This window comes from Perissodus microlepis, chromosome 4 (genome assembly GCF_051167445.1).
Source record: "Perissodus microlepis isolate ML-2025 ecotype Zambia chromosome 4, ASM5116744v1, whole genome shotgun sequence".
Lineage (NCBI taxonomy): Eukaryota > Metazoa > Chordata > Actinopteri > Cichliformes > Cichlidae > Perissodus > Perissodus microlepis.
In genome coordinates, this window is record NC_140464.1 from 26,025,915 (window position 1) to 26,050,045 (window position 24,131).

The 24,131-nt window shown below is 43.7% G+C and overlaps 1 protein-coding gene across 1 annotated transcript in view; it reads right to left on the reverse strand.

The window, feature by feature from the left end:
* Positions 1 to 24,131, reverse strand: part of prr36b (proline rich 36b) — a 39,283-nt gene that overhangs the window by 5,716 nt on the left and 9,436 nt on the right. The window contains exons 2-5 of the mRNA XM_084926773.1: positions 16,075 to 16,815; positions 15,618 to 15,705; positions 5,584 to 5,804; positions 701 to 3,901 (exon numbers count right to left, since the gene is read on the reverse strand). Of these exons, the coding sequence (XP_084782899.1) occupies positions 701 to 3,901; positions 5,584 to 5,804; positions 15,618 to 15,705; positions 16,075 to 16,708 (4,144 nt within the window). The 5' untranslated portion in view covers positions 16,709 to 16,815. The remainder of the gene's footprint in view (positions 1 to 700; positions 3,902 to 5,583; positions 5,805 to 15,617; positions 15,706 to 16,074; positions 16,816 to 24,131) is intronic.

Genomic DNA, 24,131 nt, shown 5'->3' on the forward strand with positions numbered 1-24,131 from the left:
CTTCAACTAATCCGTAACGGCAAAATAAAACCTGCTGTGTTAATATCTAGCCTTTATTTTGATAGCTAAAAGTCTTGAAAGCAGAAGACAAACAAATAAAAAAAAATCAACTATCGCTATGGTGCTGTTGAACATGGAGTGTGTGTACACAGGGAAGGGGAGGACCAGGTTTTAACAGAAACCAAAACAAAACAAAAAAACCCAAAAAATAAGCAAATACAAAACAACAACAAAAATCATTGACATTTGATTGGTAAAAACAGTAGGATAAATACACAATGAGTCCATATTATTCCGTCTGTGTGTTGTCTTTTTTTTTTCCTTTTCCTTTTTTCGGTTTAAAAGCTCAGTCACATTGGACCAATCAGTCAATACCCCATCAGGGGCTACAGAATAAGCAGGGTTACTTAAAAAGAACATCCTACTAGAAAAATGGAGTTAAGCCATACACTCATAACCGTGACCATAACAGTATGAAAGAGGGAGGCTTCATTTAAAAATTGCTACAGTAATTTTTTTTCCTTCTCCTTTGTTCATTTTTTTTAAAATCTTTTTTCCTACAATCTTGCTCTCCTTTTTTTTCTTCTTCTAACCATCTAACCCAATTGGAGAGAAAACAAAAGAAGAAAACAGGTAAAAGGGGGAGGGTTGCAGGGAAAAGGTGCATTCCGGGGGGTAACAGGAGGGACTTATACGTTACCTGCCAGAAAACTATCAGTCTTATCAGATATGGTAGAGTAGTAGGACGCCTGGTTGTCGCCGGTGTCTCCAGATTCCTCGGCCTCGACTGGATCGATGTCCTCCAGCTGGTCTGCTGCAATCTTCCCTCCCAGCATGTAGTGGTGGTCATCTAGACTGGGATGGTTGTCCTCCGGGTGACCCAAAGGCATCAGGTCCACAGATCTGCCCAGCAGGTCCTCTGCAAGGGCGGAGGTGGCAGCTGATGGCAGCGTCAGCTCCTTGATGAGGGAGGGGTCTTTGGCCTCCTCTGGCAGCTGCTCCTCGTTCTCCAAGGAGAAGATTCCAGGGCTCTTCCCGCAGCTCTCAGCCATGGAGTGGGCGTTGGAGTTGGATGTGGTGCAGTCGAAGCCGTAAGACGCTACAGAATTGGCTGACTGAGGGGTGGCCCCGCCCCCATCCTCCTCACCCTCCCCAGCTGGTGTGTCCCCAGCCTCTTCGTCCTCCTCGAGTGCGGGCAGGCTACTACACGTCTGAGGAGGACTCTCAAACCCGGCACTTTCATCTACCATCATGGGTGCTTCAGGGTCATTTATTTGCATCTCCCCTTCTGTATCGCTGGCCTCGTCTCCCGAGGTGGAAGGGGAAGAAGGGGCGGATGCAGGAGCAGTTGGGGGTCCGGTGCCCAGGACCTCGTCAGCGGGGAGCGTCTCGGCTTCCTCCTCTTCTCCGTCGCCTTTTTCTAAGTGAATACCGAGATCCTGCTCCATGTCAGGCTGAACCGAAGCAGGCACTGGGGTCTGCTGCTTGTCAGAGCGGGACTCGACTCCAGAGCTGCTGTCATAGTCACGGAGTTCCTCTGGTGTGCTTGTCTCGCTGCTGCTCTGGGCTGCCAGAGCCGTGCCGCTTAGAGTGCTGGACTGGGACATGCCTACAGGTGGGGCAGCAAGTAGGGTGGGAGCCTCTGCAGGAACTGAGCCCTTCGCCTCCTCATATGATGACTGATGAAGGTTGGTTTCTTGCTCCATCTCAGGAGCAAAGGATGGGGCGCTGACGTCCAAACATGCCTGGGCAGGAGACTGGGTGGGCGCTTCAGACTCAGCAGCACCGTGGTCGGACACGGGGCTGGGGGAAGAGACGGAGAGCAGTGAGGCTGGCTGAGCCCAGGTATCACAGAAGGGGTTGGTCTGGCCCCAGGAGGATGCAGGGATGGAGGGCGGAGGACCCGATTGATTGAGGTTATCTAAATGTGCCTCCTCATTAAAGTCATCCTCATTCTCACAGCTCTCCATCACTCCTTCACTGCGCATTTCCACGTCTTCATCCTCTTCCTCATCTTGCCCTTGCTCCTGGAAAACTTTATGGTGTTCGTCTACCCTCTCAGAGCTCAAATCCATATCGTCCACCCGCTCATCCTCATCATCCTCGTCCTCTTCTTCATTGGCTAGGGTTTCCACATTGGGAGAACCCATGAGGTTACCATCTCCCTCAGAACCACGGAGGCTAGTGTCAACCAGGGCATCTGAACTCTGGGTGCCCTCCAGAATTGCGGTATGCTGGGTGCTACTAAGGTCTGAGACCCCCTGCTGTCGGCTGCTGGTGCAGCTGCTCACATCCTCGGAGTCCATACCAGACAGCAAGTCGTCACCGTGCCACCCTGTTGAACCTCCAAAGGCAGAGGAGCGCACTTGGAAGTCGTCAGAGGGCTGAGACGTGCTCATGTCAGTGATCAAAGACGAAGGCTGATAGCCCAGTCTCCGTTGTTCCTCATCTTCATCATCATCATCCTCTTCCTCATCATCATCCTCGTTGATTTCCTCATCAGCCTTTTCCACGGCCTCCTCCTTTTCATGAGGAGAGATCAGGCCTCTGGGGCTGAAATCATCCAGAGGGGAGGCACCCAATAAGGGAGGTTGCACTGTGTTATTAAAGGCCTCGGGAGCTGCGGGGGTATGCATAAACAAGTTTTCCTTCTCTTCTTCTTCCTGCTCTTCGTTCTCTTCCTCCTCTTGTGTCTCCTGAGCCTCAAACTGCTGGCACTGTTCCTCTTCTCTCTGGAAGTTCATCATACTGCTTGGGCTTTGGTTTATGTTCCAGGGATCAGAGTGGACATGGGTGCCCAGGAGAGAGTAGGCATTCTGTTGGTCTCTGACAGGAGAAGCAGGGCCTTGTGGGGAACAAGGAGGAGACATGACTGTAGTACCCAGGGAGTCGTTGGCAGGCTCCTCAAATTTGAAAGGATCTATCTGTGCAGGGAGCTGAACACCACACACTGCTTCATGGACCGGTTCTGCCTCCTCCTCTGCTGGTGGGTCAGACAGGAGATCTACAGATGCCTCGGGGGATGGTTCTTCTTCTTGATGTGAAATTAGTTCTTGGACAGGTTCTGGTGTTGGTTCTCTTACGGGCTCTGGTGTAGGTTCCCTGACAGGCTCTGGAGTAGGTTCTCTTACAGGTTCTGGTGTGGGATCCCTTGCAGGTTCTGGTGTGGGTTCTCTTACAGGTTCTGGTGTGGGTTCTCTGACAGGTTCTGGTGTGGGTTCTCTTGCAGGTTCTGGTGTAGGTTCCCTGACAGGTTCTGGTGTGGGTTCTCTTACAGATACTGGTGTGGGTTCCCTGACAGGCTCTGGTGTGGGTTCTCTTGCAGGTTCTGGTGTAGGTTCCCTGGCGGGTTCTGGTATGGATTCCCGTGCGGGTTCTAGTTTTGGTTCACAAACTGATTCAGCCACTGGTGCACAGACTAGTTCTGGTTCTGGTGTGAGCTCTGCTGATTTTTCTTCAGGAGTTGTAATGGATGGCTCCACAGCTACTTCTGCAGGAGGCTCTGGTTGTTCTGGCGCAGCAATAACAGCTGCTGTGGCAGCAATCGCTGCTGCAGCAACTACAGCTGCGGCAACTTCCTTTTCAGGTTCAGCGGCTGTGGCAGCTTTAGGGGCGCGTTTAACAGGAGTTGGTGTGCTGCTTCCCACAGTTTTCTTGGGGCTGGAGGTCTTGGTTTTGGAGCCAGGAGTCTTAGCTGGCATAGGCTTGCTCTCTTGTGTTTTGGGGCGGTTAGGTGTTTTGGTGTCTGCTGGCTTGTTAGTAGCAGGCTTTTTGGCAGTGACCTCTGATTTTGAAGCGGACTTGGAAGTCTCGGATTTTGCTGACTTCGTTGTAGAAGAAGGGCGAGTAAGGGGGGAGTCTGCAGGCTTTTTGGCTGCTGGCGTGGATGGTTTGGTGACATCTAGAAAAAACGCACAAAAGCACACAAGGGGTGGTTTAACAATGTGATATTGTGGAAAATTAAAACACATCATTGATGATTAAACCCACAGTGTAATGTTTAACACATTTGCATAATGTACAGTCAAGACCCAGAAGAAAAAACCTTAGAAGGGTTGTGTCGGGAAGAATATCCCCTATAAAAATCTGCTAAATCAAACATGTGGATCCATCTGCTATGGCAACCCCTTGTAAACAGGAAGCAGACAAACAACGTTTTATTGATCCCTTCAAAGTCACCACTGAGTTTTCTGTAGTTAACACTGTAATCAGGCCAAATATATGGAATATAAAATTGAAATTAATTTATTTATTCATTTATTTTGAGATCTCAGAGCCATAAAACACATATCAGTCTTACACATAATTCTAACATACTAGAGCGGGCAGACATAAACCCATTTTATGTTTTAATGTTTTATTTTTACATCCATCTGAGGAAATGATGTGATCACTTTACTTTGGACAACCCTTCACTCCTGTTTTTAAAGTTCAGCCACTGCTCACCAGCCTGTTTTGTCACAGGAGGGCAGACTGTACAGGTTGCTGTGACGGGTATCAGTGTCTCTGATCCTGTTTCAAAGCCAGAATTCAATGTCTTGTTTTGCTCTAGAGTTCTGCTGGAGGGCCACTCTAACCAGACTGGTGCTGCTTGGAGTCTGTCCACAGGATGAGGAATATTTTGCAGTGGCCGCTCCATTGCTGATAATTACAGTCTTTACGGTACAATTAACTTATTTGTTTAAGACTAAGAAGTGTGACGCCTTTCATGTGCATGCATATGCGTGTAGTTAAAATGTACTCCTACAGTACTTCTCTATCTCCACTCCATGATATGTTAACAGATGATCTCCTACCACTCTTACAACGATGACACCCAGCTGTACCTTTGATTTAAAACCTGGTGATCAGACTTGTGAATGCCTAAAATGCCAGTGACAATGTCATGTATTTGACCCAAAACATGAATGAAGTCTTAATATTCAGCTCTGCTACTGCTCCAAAACCTCTTTGTCTTTGGTTTAAAAGGCACAGATGCCAGTGGTGGGCTGACAGCTGATGCTAACAGTAGTTTTATTGTTCATTTTCTCTTTGTGGTTATTTATTCTCCCTTTTGTCCCAGTAACACAGAGAAAGACCTTTAACACACCATCCCTGAATAAACACTCATTCAGAAGTCCATTTTCCCAGCGCACAGCAGGGAAACACAGGTGTTACTAATGACGTTAATTAATGTTCATCTGTATTTAGTGCAGAGCTTTTATCAAAACGATTATTCACACCTGTGTTTACCTACTAGTGCATGGAAAACGTTTGTCGGAAACATCATCTCGACTCTTGTTTTGTTACAGGTAGTCCTATTTCCTCTGCAGCTGGTGCAAAATGCGACGAGCAGGCTTCTGTACAGACTAGCACCCCATCACAACTTTTCCAGATCTGCTTTTTCATTCATTTATTTATTTATTTTTAATCAAGGGGTGTCAGTTGTTAGCCCGAAACTATGGAAGTACCCGTCATCCAGAGCTTTATTCATCACTGGCATCTTAAAAACATCTCTTTTTCTTTTGTGTTAGTAGTCATAATACTTGCTATTAATTGCTATCAAATGCTATTGTGTTTCTTTTCTCATTTCTTTTTCCTTACCTTTTTTCACAGGGGTTGTGGTTTTGGATATTTGAGATGGAGGTTTGCCACCAGAGGGGGTAGTGGAGGTTGGTTTGGGGGTAGCCGGCTTGGCGGCGGCAGAGGGAGTTTTAGGAGTGGCAGGTTTGGTTGTAGCAGGGGAGCTCTTGGCGTTGCTGCTAGTAGGTGGCCGAGATGAGCCCGTGGCAGGACGAGGGGATGAAGTTGTGCCGGTTGTAGGCCTGAAGAGACATAACAGAGAAGAAGGGTTAGCAAATACTAAGCTGCACTACACAATATGTCCAAATCACGAATGAGACCGACAGTGAAATGAGTTTAACAGACAGAGAATCCCCTGGTTAAAGAACTCAGGGAATGGAGATTAACTGAAAGTGACTCAAGCATTTGAGTTTTTAAAGTCACCCACATCTTGGGGCAAACATCAAGTCTCACCCTGACTGTGTGCTGATCAACCCTTTGCTCCGAGTGCTTCAGAACGGCTCTGACAGCGAGCAAGAGCTTGACATGTCAGCAGCAGACACTTCTACTGCTAAAGGGTACCTTAAGAAAGAGCACACACAAGCAACAATGCTTGCATAGCTCACAACACTAACATTAAATATACATAATAATAATAATGAAAGCAATATATAATGGCTGATTTGCAATCTTTCAAGACAGCAAAGGCTAGCCATCTATTTTAAAAATGAAGTGCAGAGTAGTGCAAACATCTTCTGTAATAACAAATTAAAGCATGTGCAAATTAGCCAACGCACTGACCTGATTAGCTGTTGCAGCAACGCTAAATACAATGAGTCAACGGGTTCACATAAGGTAGACACCTATTGAGACTTCCCTCTTAAGGACAGGAGGGTAGACATGAATGATTCAGAGCTGCCTGAGTACTGATTTAAAAGCCTTTACATTAGTTCCCTGTCAGTTTTTGTAAGGATTTTCAAAAGGTACACAAGTAATGCACCATCAGGGCAGCCCCTGAGGTGCTTTGGCACAAATTCATTTCATTTGTTTTTATTTTTATTTATAGATGCAGGACAAAAACTTTATCTTTTGAGCCTTTGGAGCAGTCAGAAAACACGTGATACCAACCTAAAAGTGCCAATTAACCCTCTCCAGGCAGACGTTGCAGATTTGCAACAGTTAGGAACTAACAACCTGATTACCCCACATACATATTTTATGAGTTTCTTTTACTCAGAAGTACCACTGGACTAGTATGAAAGCAAACTTTCTCCAAGTCCATGACAAACTCCTCCAGGGACAATCAAGTTGTTGAAGGTGAGTCAGAGCGGCCCCAGAGAGGCACACTGACCCCAGTTGATCCCTCCTTGCCCACTTCCCTCCTCACATGGGGGTGATTCTTTGGGGCAGCGTGCGTCAGCTCTGCCTGCTCCGGCTCTCCTGGCCTAGATGCTGGCTCCTATGTCACGTCTGAGCGAAGTAACCTACATCTAGTAGTCCTGACAGGGCTGTGGTGTGCAGTCTCTTGGGCCCACGCTACACTAACTGCCTGTTTCTAAATAAAGAATTGAGTTAATACTGGCAGAAAGAGAACAGGCAGCGGGAGGGAGGTGGAGGGAGAGTGAAGATGCCTGGGACCATGTTAATCTTTAATACTGAAAGGAGAACAAATATAACTCTTCCAAATCCAGCAGCACCAGTACCACCCCTCCCCTCAGCTGGAAGCACGGGCTATGTTAAATGCACGCTCACTTCGTAAAGGCAAGGAAGTAGTGTGTGCTATTCACAGCCTGGCAAATGTACAGGAATACAGTGTGGCAACATGAAATGAGAGTGAAAACCCGATAAGGGTGTGGTGAACTCGGAGGTTCAAAGAAGCTTTTGCAGTTGATTCACATCATGCAGACTCTGGGGCAGTGAAGGTGTGTTACTAATAGTGAGGCTGCTGGATCATGTCAGGATCGTGCTGATCATTCTGAGCTGTGATTCATTGTTTTAGCATGTCTGACGCCGACTGTCACGTTCTAGTGCGTTTGCTGTGAATTTTGCTATGGAGGCAGCGTAAAAGCCACATCTCAACTGTAAAATCCCGCCTTAGTGAGTAAGATACTAAGATTTTAAGCTCTCAAATTTAGAATCTGTTCTTCAGGACAAAAAAAAGATGATGTCTGAATTAGAGAGTGAAAGATGGGAATTACAGGGAAAAGAGAATGGGGAGAATTAAGAGATAGAGACTGGCATTAGAGATGAAGTATGCTAATGGGATATCCAGAGAGAGCATTCACAGTAATCTGCCTGATAAAAGGAATGTGGATAATCCAAAAAGGCAGGAGGACTTTAAAGAGCGCTGGAAATTAACCAGGTCACTGAAAAAGAAGGAGGCGCGACGGAGATGGAGACAGAGACAGTGAAGGAGATTTCTGTTGAGTTGTAATGCGTATCTACTGGCTCTCAGTCCAATTTACTAGGATCAGTATTTCTTTACTTGTGTTTATGTTCTTTTGTTCTTGCACTGGTTTTGATTATTTATTACCATGATTTCCTTCCTCATTGTTAAACACGGCCATCTCCGCATCCACAGTATTGTAAGGCTCCATCTCACAGTAGAATTAGATCTTGTGTGTTCCAAGATTAGTTTACCACAACTTGGCTTGTGGTGACGAGGCCTAAACACGGTGATGCTTGCTTCTGTAATTAAGTTCTCTTGTCAGCCAAATGACTGAGAAGACTGCAGGACTCATTGTAGTCTTTAAATGATGCGCCTACATTTAACTCAAAGGGCAGCTTGTGCTAAGGGAAAGAAGCTTTGTTTATTGTTCTCATCCCACCACAGGCCTCGCTCAGAGAAACTCTATAAATTGGGGCTAAAGCAAACTGCTCAACGCGACACCGAGAAATGGACCGAAGCTGAAAAATCAGATGACTCTCATTGCTACAGGCGCGCTGTAAAAAATACTTAAAGACGCCCGAGGATCACTGACGACACTTCAGCTGAGAAAGGATTGCTGTGTGCAAAAACATGGCTGCCTGCTGGTGGTGCTTTGTTGCGATCCAACGGGATTCGGGGCTATGATTTAAATAATGAGATCGACAAAAGGGGGAGGCAAATGAGTAATCAGGAGCAAAGCATCCGTGCAGGCAGACATCTTCCCTGCAGCACAGACGGCCATCTACTGTGGAGACGAGCTTCCTTCTCCAAAGACAAGCAGATAAATTAAAGTATGATGCTGTGATAATTAAAGAGGCAAGAAAACCCCTCCATTAAATGAACCTGATCAGAGCTCTGCTCCTTAGAGCGCTTGTTCCTTTAATAAGGTGTTTTTATTTAAGACAAAGGTTGCAGTAGGGTAGCCCTAAGCAATGCAGGTGTTACACTGCTCTGCAGCAGGAAATGAGCACCTTGAGGCTCTATGATTCATAACCTGGATGAAATTTCATCTAAACCTTATCTAAATGCGAATCGAAGAGAATGATCACTGCAGGCAGGGTACTACACTTCAGTTTATGTGAGGGATGTGTGCAACTTCTCGGCATACTTAGTTGGTTAAATGAAAGCACAGGATCAGATACATGTCAGATCTAACATGTTATCCAGTCACTCACCACTACTCACCGCTGCAGCTCTCACACTCTCTGAGGGGAAGTTACAAACAAGTAAGGTGGAAGCTAACACAGACGACAGCTTGATGGTTCTGCAGTACTTTGATCCACGGATCAGCTGTTGTACTTCACGCAGGCTGCATCAGAGCAAAGTGCCGTATAAGCACTTGACAAAAGTATTCTGCGCTCACGTGTGGATGTGACTGCCGGTGCAAGCTGTAAATGATTTATGCACGCTTCAAAGTGCCACACATCTCGTCTTGTGTTGACAATGTTTAACACGTCTGTTAGATTTTGCTCAATTCTGGCGGATTTCTATTTTATTACTAGACTAGTTTCCTCTTGTTTAACCCTTTATCACAGAAGTATCATACAGGACATCTGGACTCATTTTATAACTCTGGCTGAAAAAAAAATGCTACTCTGATACTCCCAACAATCCTGTAAAGCTCAACTTCTCCCCAAACAGTTTTTTTCTACCTTAAACAGTAACGGCATTAAGGTCATTTATAGAGTGCTCGTAAAATGGGCCAACTGCCAGAACCATGATAAATACAGGCTGGGTTAAATGGAAACATCTCCAGTGGTTGACCTGTTTAACCAGGATGCAGGGTGGATAAAAACATATCACCTCTCTAGTCTTTGAAATGTTTGACTAAAAACTGCAGTGTTTGAAGAACTGCCACATGTCTTTATCAGGAGTGGAACACCCACAAACAAGTCTGCCTCACATTCAATCATACTCTGTCCCTCCCTCCGATTACTAAATCCATTTAGTAATTGGCTCTGCGGCTGCTCCCTAATAACATCATGGCAGCGGGACTCTGCTTCATGGAGTGGTTGGCCACACCCGTGGCACGAGGGAAGATTTACAGCCTGCGCTGTGCGTTGTTTGTCTTCATATCGGACTGCTGAACACTGTGTGGGACGAGCTGCTGCTTACCACACAAACCGGTGTTGGACCGTTACATCAGCAGTAATTTGTTAGATGACGAGGAGGGCTGCATTCATTCTCCTCCAATAAAAATTTATCATCCCCGAGGGACCATCAGCGAGGAAAACACCATGACTAATGTGGGAACATGGACAGCTGAGTGGGCAGCATAAAGGTGATGAAAAAAAGATCCTGATAGCTCAAAGGCTACCACATCTACTTCTCTGAGTGCATTTATATAGCACTGAATGCCCTTGATCTGTCCTCTGATTTCCAACAGGGCAATTTCTTTCCTTTTGCTTCAAGCAGAGTTAACCTCTGCTCCTTCCTCCTTTCTCCACCTCTGTGCCTCTTTCTCAAACCTTCATTTGCTGCATGTAGAGCCCTAACACGACATGCATCTCTGGCAGCAGTGACGGGAGCTCATCAGTGACCTATGCGATCGCGAAGCATCCATACTCCGCCGCCACCATTTTTGTCTTCACGTCACTACGCCGCAGCTAGAGATGGCAGAGCAAGCGGGAGAACCCGGCTCGGCGTCACGTGACCGTATACTACGTGTCCAGCGAGCGCACACGTACGCCTCCCTTCCCCCCACATCATACACAGCAATATATCGGCAAATGAACACATGCTCTGCATTCTAATGACATGCTGTTTCTCCAGTGCAATCATCCGTGCACACACAAAAGCACCTATAAGGGGAATGCACAGTGTGCTGCAGTCTCCTATTGGGCGGTTTTCATGCTAGACACCAGCACTCAAGTCTCAATGCAAAACAAGAGAGAGGCAAAAAATTGGTAAATATTCATGCACACAACCTGGGACATAAGCTACTAGCACACACACTGCTGCATGTGTAGGTAATATAATGTTCAAAGATCCAACAGTGATTTCCACTTCCTGTGTTTTGACACAAATATTTTCCCTCACATGCTACATGCTGTATGCAGTCAGCATCAAACAGCAGGTGCACATATAACACGTACACACAATTTAATGAGTGTCCAGACACAATACCTTTATGAAAAACAGATACATGCACATACTATAAAGTGAGCAGGTAGCTATACTCATGCACATTGCAAACATGCTTAACAAGTTTAAGCTTGATGCTGGTGATGTACTGCTGACACAACAGGCTTCATCTTCATTTGACAAAGCCATCTTTCTGGTAACTTTAAGAGTGCGATTACGAGGTTAAAGAGAACGGAAAGGATGAGTTACAAGAAAGAGTCCCTGCTGTGTTTAATGTAACTCAATTTTGCAAAAAAACCCAAACCCTCCAGCTCAATAGAGAAAGAAAACATTTATAAGTGGCCTCAAATTACATAGATTGATGTCACTCTGTGAACAAGCATTTGCTGTTTGTCTGATAAGTGAAATCTGCTTTGGATGGAATTAAATCAACTGAGCCTTTAGAGTAACACTGCATAAATTGAGAGCCCCAACGTGTTTGAGTGTGTGTGCGGCAGCAACAGGAGGAGGAGAGTGCGTCTGGTGTGGCAGTTAATGTGTCTGTTGAGCTCTCCCCCACTCTGCCGATGGTAGGCCTGAATTACGGAGTGAGTGAGGTAGGAAAAGGGCAAAATCTAATTAAAGCTGAAATTTATGGCCCTGTCAAAGCACATCACATTTACTAAAGCAGACATGCACATACACACACTTAACAAAGCATGCCCACAAGGGTACAAGGGGCTGTCAGAAGAGCCAATCGTGACTAATAGTTATACTTCTCTCATGGGGATTCATGGAGATTTACTGCAGGAGGAGGCTTCTCTGGACTACACATCCAATGCATGAGCACATGCACCAATAGCACTGAATATTGCATCTTATAGATGTCTATAATTACAACCTCAGCTCAGTCTTTTGAACAAAGTGTTCACGTTACCTACTCAGGCTATTAGCTAAAGATTTAGCTTGGCATGCTTACAAATAATAATAATAATAATAATAATGATAATAATAACAGAGAATGTGTTAAGATTTCAATGTAAAACATGGATATTGACATGGATTGACATGAAGACTGAAGTCACGCTGGATAATAAATGGATTTCACCCTGCCAGCTCTGCGGTACAAAGCCTTTGTAATGACTGATGGAGGCGAAGTGGGAACAGAGCAGCCTTTAAATGTCTGAAATGGCAAATCTGGCCTCAAACTGTGACATGGTTGATGTGTGTGGAGGTGGGGCGGTTAGTTAATAATGCTGTGCTGGATTAATGTAACAATATCCACCCTCTATAATGCTAATTGTGTGACACAGACTGAACAGCGGATGTCTGCACGAGCACTATGGTTGACAAGAAAGAGTGAAACGGGTGAGTTTATTTCCACTTCCAATCTCTAGCAGTGAGTCATTGGTAACCTTACTTTTACAAAGCAACGAATTAGCACTTAGCTGACCTGAGTGTACCTGAGATATCAGCTTAACAGATGCATTTTTTAAAATTTCTTTCAACTGGAACAGGAGGCTAATAACAACGATTAGCTAACCTGTTACTAAATTCAAGCAAAATTAAATTTTAGAAAAGCGAAAAAAATGATTTTAGCCATTAAATGAAATTTTAAAAAGTAAAGAAGAGGCGGGATACGTGCAACTGTGTTGCGAGTCTTGATAATGCATCGTCACTTTACAGTGTCCCAGCTAGCAACACACTATCCCACAAAGACAATAATCTGAGAAAGATCGGGCTGTGTAAGCGAGTAAATAAAAATCATCCAGCATCTAATAATCATCAGTCAGCGCCCAATAATTAATAAATGTTAAATTCATAGTTAATTCACTTTTACTATTACCAATCAATAAAATGATAATAAGTCAGTTAATCTATTTAACTAGTTTATGTAATAAGAAATGTAATTCTATATAATGTTATGTTTGGTGCCCAATAAAAGGAGGGAACGACAAGATTCGGATTACTTTGGGACATATAACATTGTCTGTGCTGTGTATTGATATACTCTGTGTTTGTTGTTGGTTTGTGATAAAGGTTTCATTATTCATCAGTGAGCCCGACCTCACACCCAGGCCACGAAACACTAGCTGGTTAGTCAAAGCTGCTGGCGTGTTAGAGATACCCACAAGGCGTTAGTCCTGTGATCAGTGTGTCAATTTACTGTTTATTATTCATGGGGTATATAGAGTGTTACAGATTTCTAAAGCTAATGTAAAATTATTATTACATGTTTTAAAGTGTTATGTGATGCACAACTAAAACACCTGCAAGTGAGTTTCATCTGCATAGATAAATTGCTGATTAAACACTGGTAATGAACTAACTACTGAATACAGCCCTAACCCTGATAGTGCTCATGTGTGTTTAATGGTTTTATATTTCCAAGGAGTGGAGACTGATGCACAATGGTGGGATGTGACGGAGCCAGTCGGTATAACAGAAATGAAATCATCAGAGCAGTTCATAAACACTGCACATGAGTATTGTGCACCGCAATATAGATTATCAAAGTGCCCTTGTGTAACTCGTTTTAATAAGATGTTTGTACATCAACCATTGCATAAAGCTGTAATCTGAGTGTAATCTCCTCAATCCAACTGTTACCCGTGGCACAGGGAGAGTGAGAGAATGGACGGGGGTGGGGGTGGGGAGGATCTAAAACACTTTGCGGGTCAGGTGGGAGAAAGTGGTTGGCAAACCAGTGTATGCTGGGAAGGAAAATGTTAGTATAGTGAATAGTATTAATACAATATATAACATACTGTCAGTGATTTAATAGGGAAGAGAACAGGGGAGCTAGCTACAAACAAAATCGAGCTTTCCTCGGTCATATAAGGACCATCTTCGGGAGCGGGTATAGCTCACCGTAAGGCTATTATGGCTCTGCACTTTCTCCCAGCTTTCTTGTCTTCCCTCTGCTGTCCAATATAAAGAAAAGGCTTTAAAAAGGCTGTCTTCCATTCTGTTACAGCAGCAGATGTGTGTTTGAAAAGCATTTTTTAATGTCAGCAATTATGATATTTGACAGTGTTTATAATTCCTTAATTTGGTATTGAAGAAACGTAATAAAGAGGTTTATCTGGATTATTCAGGTAAGGAAATCCAATGAAGTTGATTCTGTTCATCTGGATGTTGAGTGAACAGACCCTTCTGCTGTTGAGGAAGTAGCTTAGCTGGTCTTTCTTGTTATTAACCTTTCTAAATATACTGTTATCACCGTCATGTTAGCACAAAGTTGCAAAAAGCAGTGGGCTAGCTTAGCCTAGCCTAAAGAATATGAGAAAGAAACATCTAACCCCGACCTGATCTAATGCTTTCTAAGCCCACTAAGCACTTTGTGTCTAGTTTGAACTCTTTTAAGATGCTATTTTGGACACTTGCTTTTTGGGTGGATTAAAAACATGTTATAACAAGATACTGTAATTAGTGAGCTTCAGAGGAGTTAGTGGCCAAGAATGGTTATTACCTCTACACTGAGCTAGGCTAGCTATTTCCTTCCTTTTAATTTGATATCTTTCCAATTTATTATTTTCTAAAATGTCCAACTTTTAGCATCTTCCTGGAAATGCTTACATGGTCGATCTCTCAGAGGCTATTTGTTTATTCCAAATAATGCAATCTCTTTGAGATGGTGTTTCGAACTCAACAATGGGTCTACACACAGACATACCAACAAGATGACATAACACGACAGGGAAAAAAAGGAGGCTTTGCATGAACAAAACAAACAAAGTCAAAGACGAGGCAGAAGGATCAGCTATTCAAAGAGCAGCTTGAGTCCCAAAGGCTCCTCTGCCTGATCATGATCATCGCGGCGTCAGACAAAGGCCTCCTTCAGCCTCCTCTCTTGGTCTGTTGCCAAGTCACCTCAGGATTCGGTACCATGCATACAGCGTGACTCAGGTGAGGAACACATGTTGATCTGATTTCCACATAAACATAGTGTCACAGCACACACTGCCACACAGAAAGAGCAAAAAAACCCAAACAAAAAACAAAAAAACCCAGAAAAATATCTTGTTCTTCGTTTCATCTTCCCAACGCTCATCCTCCCCTCTCTAAATCCCTCCCCAAACTTGTTTTATTAATAATGCTGTATAATGATGAAAGCCTGCAAGGCATTACTCTAAGGCTTGTTCTGACATTGCCTCGTTGCTGGCCTACTTATGCCCGGCCCCTGTGAGCCTGTATGTGGGGGACCATTGTCCCCGATTCCTCCAGGGTGCTCTTTCTTAAACAGCGCCCTCTTTGAACCTGTAGCCAAGTGAAAGCCTTTTGAACTAACTGCTTCTCACTTGGCACTGAAGAGATTTGTAGTGCTTAGCTCAGTCCCTGCAACTCTTATCATTTGCATTTGCAGCTGTTCTGAAGCAAATTTTGAAATTTGGTAGCAGTTTTCAAAAGGAAGAAAAGAACACTGAACATTTTTGCCTGGAGGAGTCTGCGTCTGCGTTATAGATAGCAGCCTGTGCTATCTACAAACGCACAGAAAGTATTTTTGTGTGTGCTTGTATGTGTAAACAGATTCACACACTTGAGCACGGCTGAGGCTTCAGTCCAACGCAAATGTCACACCTACCTGGTTGTCTTGGAAACGAGGGGCTTATCGGGTTTGGGTGAGGCAACAGAGCCGGGCTTGGTGGAAGTTGCAGAGGCAGACTTGGGAGCTGGAGACAGGACAGGAGAGCAGAGGAGGGGAAAAAGGCAAAAAAAAAAAAAAAAAAGACAGTGTAAAACAATAAGAACATTATTATATGCTGTAGTAAAGAAGTATATAATAATATTTTCCTCAGATATAGGTCAGGCAGACATAGCTTTTATCCAGTGTGTCACAAGGATCTAGGGCAAAAACATTTATAGTTTAGCAGGAGTCACTGTAGCATGTCTAATATGTGAGCTGAATTCATCTGATGAGCAGCTATATGCATATCATCCCATTACAATGAGCACTCCTCATTAGAGCTTTGAAAACATTTGCTAGAATGCTAGAATTATATTTGTCTTTTCACGCTGATCTTGATGACATTTTCACCAACCTGGGGGCTTTTTAGCTGCTGCTGCTGCAGCGGTATTGGATTTGACACCATTAGCATTTGTGGATGGGGTCTTTTTGGCTGCTGTCGTTCCGGAGGTTGACTTTGCGCCGTTGGTGGCAGGAGCGGCCCCCGTGGCTTTCTTCTCAGACACTTTAGCCGATGTTTTGGAGGCTGGGGCGCCGGCAGTTCCTGTTGGTTTTTTCGACGAAGCTGAGGTCAGGGTGCTCTTTTTGTCCGCTGCAGGCGTGGTCTTCTTAGCAACACCGTTGGTCTGAGGTTTAGACACACCGTTAGCGACACGGCTCTGCGATGTGTTGGGCCGTGAGCCGGTTGTAGCCTTGGTTTGAGTGGTGTTGCCGGGTTTCGTCTTGGTCGCGGTCTTGTTGGTACTCTTGGCTTTGGGGTCTCCCGAGGTCTTGTTGTTGGTCTTGGCAGCTGGGGTTTCCTTGGCCTGGTCTCCCTGTGGTTTTTCCTGATCTTCTTCACCCCCCAGCTGCTGTGGCATCACCTCTTCCACCCCGCTGGCTGCCTGATTGGGCTCCTGGTCCCCGGGTGGTGCGCCATCATTCATGGGATTGGATTCCAATGTTTCCATTGGCTCCAGCGCTGCCGTGGCAACCCCATCCGGCTTCATCTCCCCTCGAATGGCCGTGGTCTGACACTGCAAGGCAGGGCTGACTGGGGTAAGTTGCGCGGGACGGCCACAGGTCAAGATGCGTTCTGCAGATGTTAAGGGTTAGTCTGGAAGGAGAGAATACATAGAGACGCTCAGTTAGTCAGCAGCAAGACCAGACATGAAAAGCAGTTCTCACTGCTATCAATAGATGGAGGCCCAGGAATGTTGGTACCCTCAGGAATCAGATAAAGGATAAGCTTATATCTTCTAAGAGCTTCAGCACCACACATTCAGAAATACTTTTACATAAGTATCAGAGAGGTGGAATAAAACTGTAAATGTGCAGAAATAGAACAGTATGTCTCATTAAAGTATATAAGGGGGGACTAAACTTCTACAGAATATGAAAAACAGACAAAATTTAGTACCAACTAATAGCAAAATGTGTGTGAAGTCTCAGGAGTTATAGAGGGAAGGACAGAACAACATGTTTACTGCAGAAACAACACATTCTACTAATAGCCTTCATTCATTTCAAAGGCAGCTGCACTGCAGTTGCAAATGGTCCCCTCTGTGACACGAAAAAGCTCAGTGACACACTTGGCCAGTGTTGCTGTGATGGTTTTTTCTTATTGCAAAAGACATCAAAGTCACTAGTGTGGAAGACTAGTTTTCTAGGATAGTACATTTAAGGGAGTGCAAAAAAAAAAGTTTATCATGCAGATTTGCATGCACACACACAAATGTACAAGCCACCTGTAATAAATGTTAAGACAGTCAGCTTTTATAATGGAGGAGAAAAGTCAACACAGCCTGCTTCCCGCTACCAGGCTAAAATGGTTATAAAAAGAAAAGTAGCACGAGGTGGGAGAAAGACTTGGATGTGTTTGCTAACTGGGTCAAGGCAAGTACAATAAACCCAATAAGCCCAAAGGCAGGCGGCAGTTTGACTGATGGTATGCAAACAGAGCAGTCAAAGACATAAATGAACATGAAGCATATGAGGCCTGAAAAAGGTCACAATCTACAATAAAATAGGTCCACATATCTAGTTTTTCCCCAGCTACTTTTGCGGGGAAGGATCAGCAGAAAAGGACAGACCTTCACAAGTTTAAGAGGAGTGGGGTGGGTTGGGAAAAGCAGGAAACTGGCCTGCTGAAGTTTACAAACAGAGCAAGGAGCCGGCTGCGAGGAAGGCTAAGCAGTGAGACAAACGCTTAGGCAATACAGAGGCCGGCCCAGAGGAAGAGGCTTGGCCTGTAGAGCATGGGAACAAAAAGAGGAGGTGGGAGAGAGAAAGGGAGAAAAGAGATGGGGAGAAAAGAAAAAAAAACCCAAGACAAAATGAGATCACTATTGGCTTATGTTTGCTGGTATGACGTTAGGACCCAGACATCAGTAGTCATCCCAGTTTCCACTGATCTAAACTTTTATGCGCACACTCACTCTCCTATTTTGAGACGAGAGGACAGACTTCATCTTTATGCCGATGGCTTCCTGGAAACAATTCCCTCACTCACTTCATCTTTCCTTCCCTCATCTTCGGTCATCCACTACTCATCCCCTAAACTCAATCTCAAATGTCAAAAGGCCTTCTTTCTTTCTTTATTGATCCTTCCTTTCTCCCAACCATACCCCCCATCCACCCACTCCCCTTCAATTTCCTTCCTCCCCCCAACTGCTCCCTCTCTCCCTCCATCCCCTCTGTTCTCTGTTTGGTTTTGCACAGATGGCCGGAGCAGCTGAGCAAGGCCAGAGGGGGAAGGAGAAAAGGATCCGTGTATCCCAAACAACACATAAGAACAGATACACACAGCTAGTGCAACAGGCCACTGCTCAAAACAAGCAAACAGGCTGAGAGGGAGCTGACGGGTAGCTGCTGGGAGGGACTCATGGTCACAGGAAGGTTTTTAAATGCCACGAAATGTGGGTGGTTGGTCACAGATTTTACCAGAAGGGCAGGGTGGGTGATGAACAGGGAATGGAGCGAGGTTTGAAGCAAAAGATTTGGGTTTCATCATCCGCACTTGTCTTATTCAACATTTTAGGAAAAACCCTAATCTGCTTTTTTGCCTAAGATTAGATTTTAGGGATGATTCATAAAAGTGGATGTGGATGTGCAGTATTCAAATGCCAGGCTAAGAGTTTTTGGGGTTCTTTTGCAAAGCTGACAGAGCAGACTGGCTGCAAGATCCAGCTAGATAGTCAGACAGGAAAAAAAAAACGTTATGCTACAATGGCGGTTGGGGGGCCAAGCCATGAACAACATATTTGCAAATGTGTGCAATAAACTTGTGATCTTGTTGCCTCTGAAATGGTTGCTTTGAAGACGGGGACCAGGCCTGTAACCACTCATAGTTGGCTTCCATCTTCAAAGTGACTTTGGTACGTCAAGATGGCAATAAGACAACAAAAAGACAGAAAAGTCAGTCTGCTATCAGTTTACAATTGAACGGAGTCAAGTGGACACAATCTGTTTGCAATAATATGGTGATAACTGTGTTAAATCAGCAAAAATTGCAAATCCTTTCTCATCTGCATACACAATCTTTCTCATTTAAAACTCCAGCAAGAACTCTATAGATTTGAAACAGAAATCCCACCACAAATAGAGTCTGCATAAAAAATATATGTGCTTGGCAACCTTGCTTTATAGTCAGTGTACAACACAACAAGTTGGCAACCAGTTTCCAGTTGTTCCGCTCATAGCCACAGACTGTGCCAAAACAGACTGCAATATGTTGTTAATATGTCTGTGTTAATAATTAAGTCAGGTGACCGGTGGAATTTCCTTACAACCAAAAGTGGTGTTAGGGGCGTCGAACTGTAAACTTCTGGGCACCTAACATCTATTTCTTTGAAGAAACAACCATCTGATGTTATTTATTCTAAACCCTGCTCCACCAGGTGAAAAGTTTTCTATAGCAATATAACGTGTGGGGCTAAGAGTAGCAAGACAATACACTTTGCACTGAACACTTCCACATTTTGTTCAACAACAAAACAAAACCTCATTCAAGTTGTCCCACTTCTAACCTTGGGCAGTTCCTCTGTTAACAGAAAGCCATGTGATCAGCTTTGTATATCTAGAGTTTCATTACCCAAACTTCAAGGCTTCATTTCAGAGTTAAGTCCATGAGTAAGTACAGAGCTAAAGTAGTCACAGCTAGTTTAGATATATCTGACAAAACAACCAGACATATCAAAGACAAGTGAATGTTTAAGTCTTCAGGTAATGACATCAGGTTCTTTATTAAATTGTTATATGAGAGCAGTTATTTTAGACCATTTTATTTTCAATTTAAGATTGTAGGTGACCTACAACATGACATACTACACGAAGAATCAGCAAGAAAACACTCCCTAGTAACAATTTTAGTAACAAAGTAACAAAATATTTGTTTAAAAAAAGTAAAAGACAAAAGCCTGTGTATAAAAAAATCAGTTCAATTCAAATTGAGTTCTAGTCAGCCACCTCAAGGTATATTGGGAGGTAAAGATCCTAAATAATACAGAAAACATCCCAACAAACAGATGACCTGCTATGAGCAAGCACTTGGCAAAAGTGGGAAGGAAAAACTTCCTTTTAACAGGAAGAAACGTCCAACAGAACCAGACTCAGGAAGGGTTACGATGCTCGGCCACTTGGGTTACGGTGAAGGAGAAATGACCCCAAGAGTGCAAATCAGCAAAAAACATCCAATCATAAGCTTAAAATGAGATCCAGACCAATACATCTTTAGGCGAATATCAGCCTCCTAAAAGATACTGATATCAGAATTTTTCACCTACAAAATCGGTGAAGATATTTTCCCCAAAATATAGTCAGGCTCTAATTAAAATTGTCACTCTTGGCCCACTAATGACATATGAGAAATATATAAAACAAAGGGACAGAAGAAACATATTGTAAAAACAATAAGCCACAATGCAGGATCTTGACACTCTAATCCCTTTAGCATTTTATTCAAACTCACCACACCGGTACTCCTTAATCTTTAATACAAATCTGGAATAGCTATTAACACTGTGACCTAACGTGACACCAAAGTGAACCAGGAAATAAGACTGTATCTAATCACTACTCCCTCCTCCTCTCTGTTTCTCAGACTCTGGTGTGCAGTTTATGTTTGGCTGCCGCTCTTCCCACAGCAGACTACAGCATCTGGCCATGATCTTCAATTCACTGCTCCTCTCCAAATTGTGTGTGCGTGTTATAGAGGGAGATAAATCCTGAGTGCATGTTCACAGCCACAGGAACATTTCTCTTTCTCCTGCAAGTTTCCAGATAGCTGTGAGATTGTACTTGTTCCTGGTTCTTTGGCTCATACACCCTCCCTGCGTCATCAGGACCATCAGTCAATGGTAGGCATAAACAGGCTGAAAACCAATGCAAGAATATATGTTTTTTCCCCCCATTTGCCCTCAGAGAAACTGACGGAGTGAGGCATCCAGGCCACATTAATACACTATCGTGATTCCAGAAGCTAAATAAACAGAACTGAAGTTTAAGAGTTCATGTTTAGTTTGCTGCCAAAATGAAATTGCCTCCTGGACCTTTAATACTCCAGTATCCTGTTAGTGTTTTGCTTTTTATTTGACCTGTCTTTTCATCAGCCTTTTCTTGCCACGTTCCTCCCCCTTAAACTCCTTGGCTTCCATTTTTTTCGGTTGTTTTTGGACTATTTTAAGAAATATGAACTCATTTATAAACTACAGTGTGCACTTTCCCATATTTAAGCCCTTGGGCTTAAACATTTCTGCTATACAGTCTTCCTCAATGTGTTCCAACAGCTTTACTATCCTAAATTTCAACCTTAATTAACGTGTCTCTCCCAACTGAAACATCTTCATTGCACTAATGCTATTACAGGTTTTCATTAAGCCTAATTAAATTAAAAGCAGTTATAATTTTCCTGTTGCTGTGGGGGCAACATTTTAAAGGCTAAGCGTGATAAATGAGCCTTTTCAGACCTTGTAAAATAATGTTACAAAACACTGGACAGCTGTTTTCTACAAGCTGGGTATAATAGTTGATTTCCATTCGGTGTGGTCCTTTTTTTTATTTATCTACGGAGGATCTTATTGAGAACGCCTCCTTTCCAACTTCATGCTTTACATTTCCTCCGATGACACACATTTGTACAGCTGTGAGGCATAATTCTGGCATTCTCCGAGCAGCCTTACTAAAGCAACTAGGAATTAATTTTTTTGTTTCACTGGCACCTTAACTATAGCAGCTGGAGATGGTTTTACATTCAGAGAGCTACAATGAGATTACAATAATCTCTCTTACATTATATAATGACGGACTTGCTTTTTTCCCTCCTGCAAACAGTGTAAGTCTTAAACCTATATCTTCTATGTTGAGTTTATCAGGTAGAGCATTCTCTAGGTAAAACTGCCCCTAACACTTGTGCTGCTGTGCCAAGAACCCACACCGTCTGTGAAATCTTACATAATACACAAGCAGGCATTTTTATCCCACATGGGACAGAATGTATTCAATGACCTGAGATGTAATGTCTTTAGATTTGAGACAGATGGCTTTGTCAGCTCCATTTCAAAAATGTTTCACATTAGGCACAGTGCACTGTGTGAAATGTTTACACCATAAAACAGTTAAATCTGAGGACTTTCTGGTCAAATTACCTCAGAAGAAGCAGCTGCACATTATCAGCTGCCCTGACCTTCCGTGGCCTGAGCAGCACACGAGTGCGGGCGAGGGATCTGCTGCAGAAGAACTACTTCCTTCACAAAGAGTGGGTTAGATCAGCTGCTGGCTGTGTCTAACTTTGTTTACATAAAAGGTTAATTTTTCTTATTTACCTAAATAAGACATCCGTTACAATTGATAGTAATATATACCCAAGGGAGATTTTGTTAGGTACACCTGTTCAGCTGCTGAGTAATCCAATCACATTGCAGCAACCAGCCGGCAGTTCTTTGGGTAAAAATGCCTCGTTGATGTCAGAGGTCAGAGGAGAATGGACAGACTGCTTTGAACTGACAGGAAGGCAACAATAACTTAAATAACCACTTGTTACAAACAAGGTGTGCAGAAGAGCATCTCTGAACACATCGAGCTTTGAAGCAGATGGGCTACAGCAGCAGAAGACCACACCGGGTTAGAATATAACAGATTTAAACCAACAAATGCTCAAATGTAAAGACTAAACAAGGATGAGTCTTTTTAAGGGGTTAATTTAGCTGCTTGGCTTGTTGCACTTGTGACCCTTTTTCTCATCAGTGCTGAAACAACAGCTCCTCTGAAGAAACAAATATGCAGTGAAGCAGGGATGTTAAATCCATTTTACACGGTGGGCCACATCCTGGCTGAACTCCCCTTTCTGTCAGTGTAAAGAAATCTAACTACACATTTAGCTGAGATGTCTTAATATAAGAAAAAGATGTCATCTCAACAGCGTTTCTTAGTTTCTCAACATGAAAAGAAACAGTGCTGCAGTAAATGAAAGAAATGTGACTTCAGCTGTAAGAAATGAATGTGTAAAATTACAGAAAAAGATGAAGAGAAAGCTGAAAATGTCCTATTGGGGTTTTGTTTTTTTACAGTTAACCAAAAAAGGTTAAGAGTTAAGTTAACAGCTGCAGACAGAGGATGAACACACATCTCCACCCTCTATGTCTGAGTGATTATCTCACAGCAAACATTAAATGTCCACCCTCTGTGTTTTCAGCATTGTTGACTTTGTAAAAATGTGATTGTCGGCCTCTGCAGTGGGTCATATGCTCGCAGCGTCCAAGTGGCGTCCTACACCGAATTCCCTGCAAGCCTCAATGATGAGCTGCGCAGTAACTGAGAACAAAAGAAACCCACACAAATACAAAGACAAATGCACTGGTTCAAGCGTGGAATCAGCAAAGACCAAAAATGGACTCCTTTTTTTCCCTCCCTCCCATCGTCACCCTCACACACACACAGCTCACATTCTTTGTGTGATAACCATTCACTGGACGAGAGGCGGGGTCCACCCTGGCCGTCCATCACATACAGACGGTGTGATAACCCCTGCGTCAGATTCATGGCCATTTTTAAAGTTCAGCTACTACAGTCCAAAATCCCTCATATAGTTTTCTGTGTACTGCGAGTGTGTGTATATATAAACACAGAATGTTGCCAACGCTGTTATCAGCTGGTGTTTTTGAAGCTGATCTCGTTTTTGGGGCCTTTATTTTCCTGTGTCTACACTCAGCCTCTTGCAAGTTTGCCTTCATGCAAACTGTGATATTTGTTTATGTTGTTTATTTGGTTTTTTTATTACACTTAATAAGCCTTAAGCTGATGATGGGCCAGCCAGCTCTGCAAGGTGAGATCATCCTCCTAGGCATCATCCCTTCCGAATTCCCACACTGGGACATAAACAAAACGTGTGTGTGAGGGTGTGCGTATATGTGTCTGTTCTCACTTGTGCGTGTATCC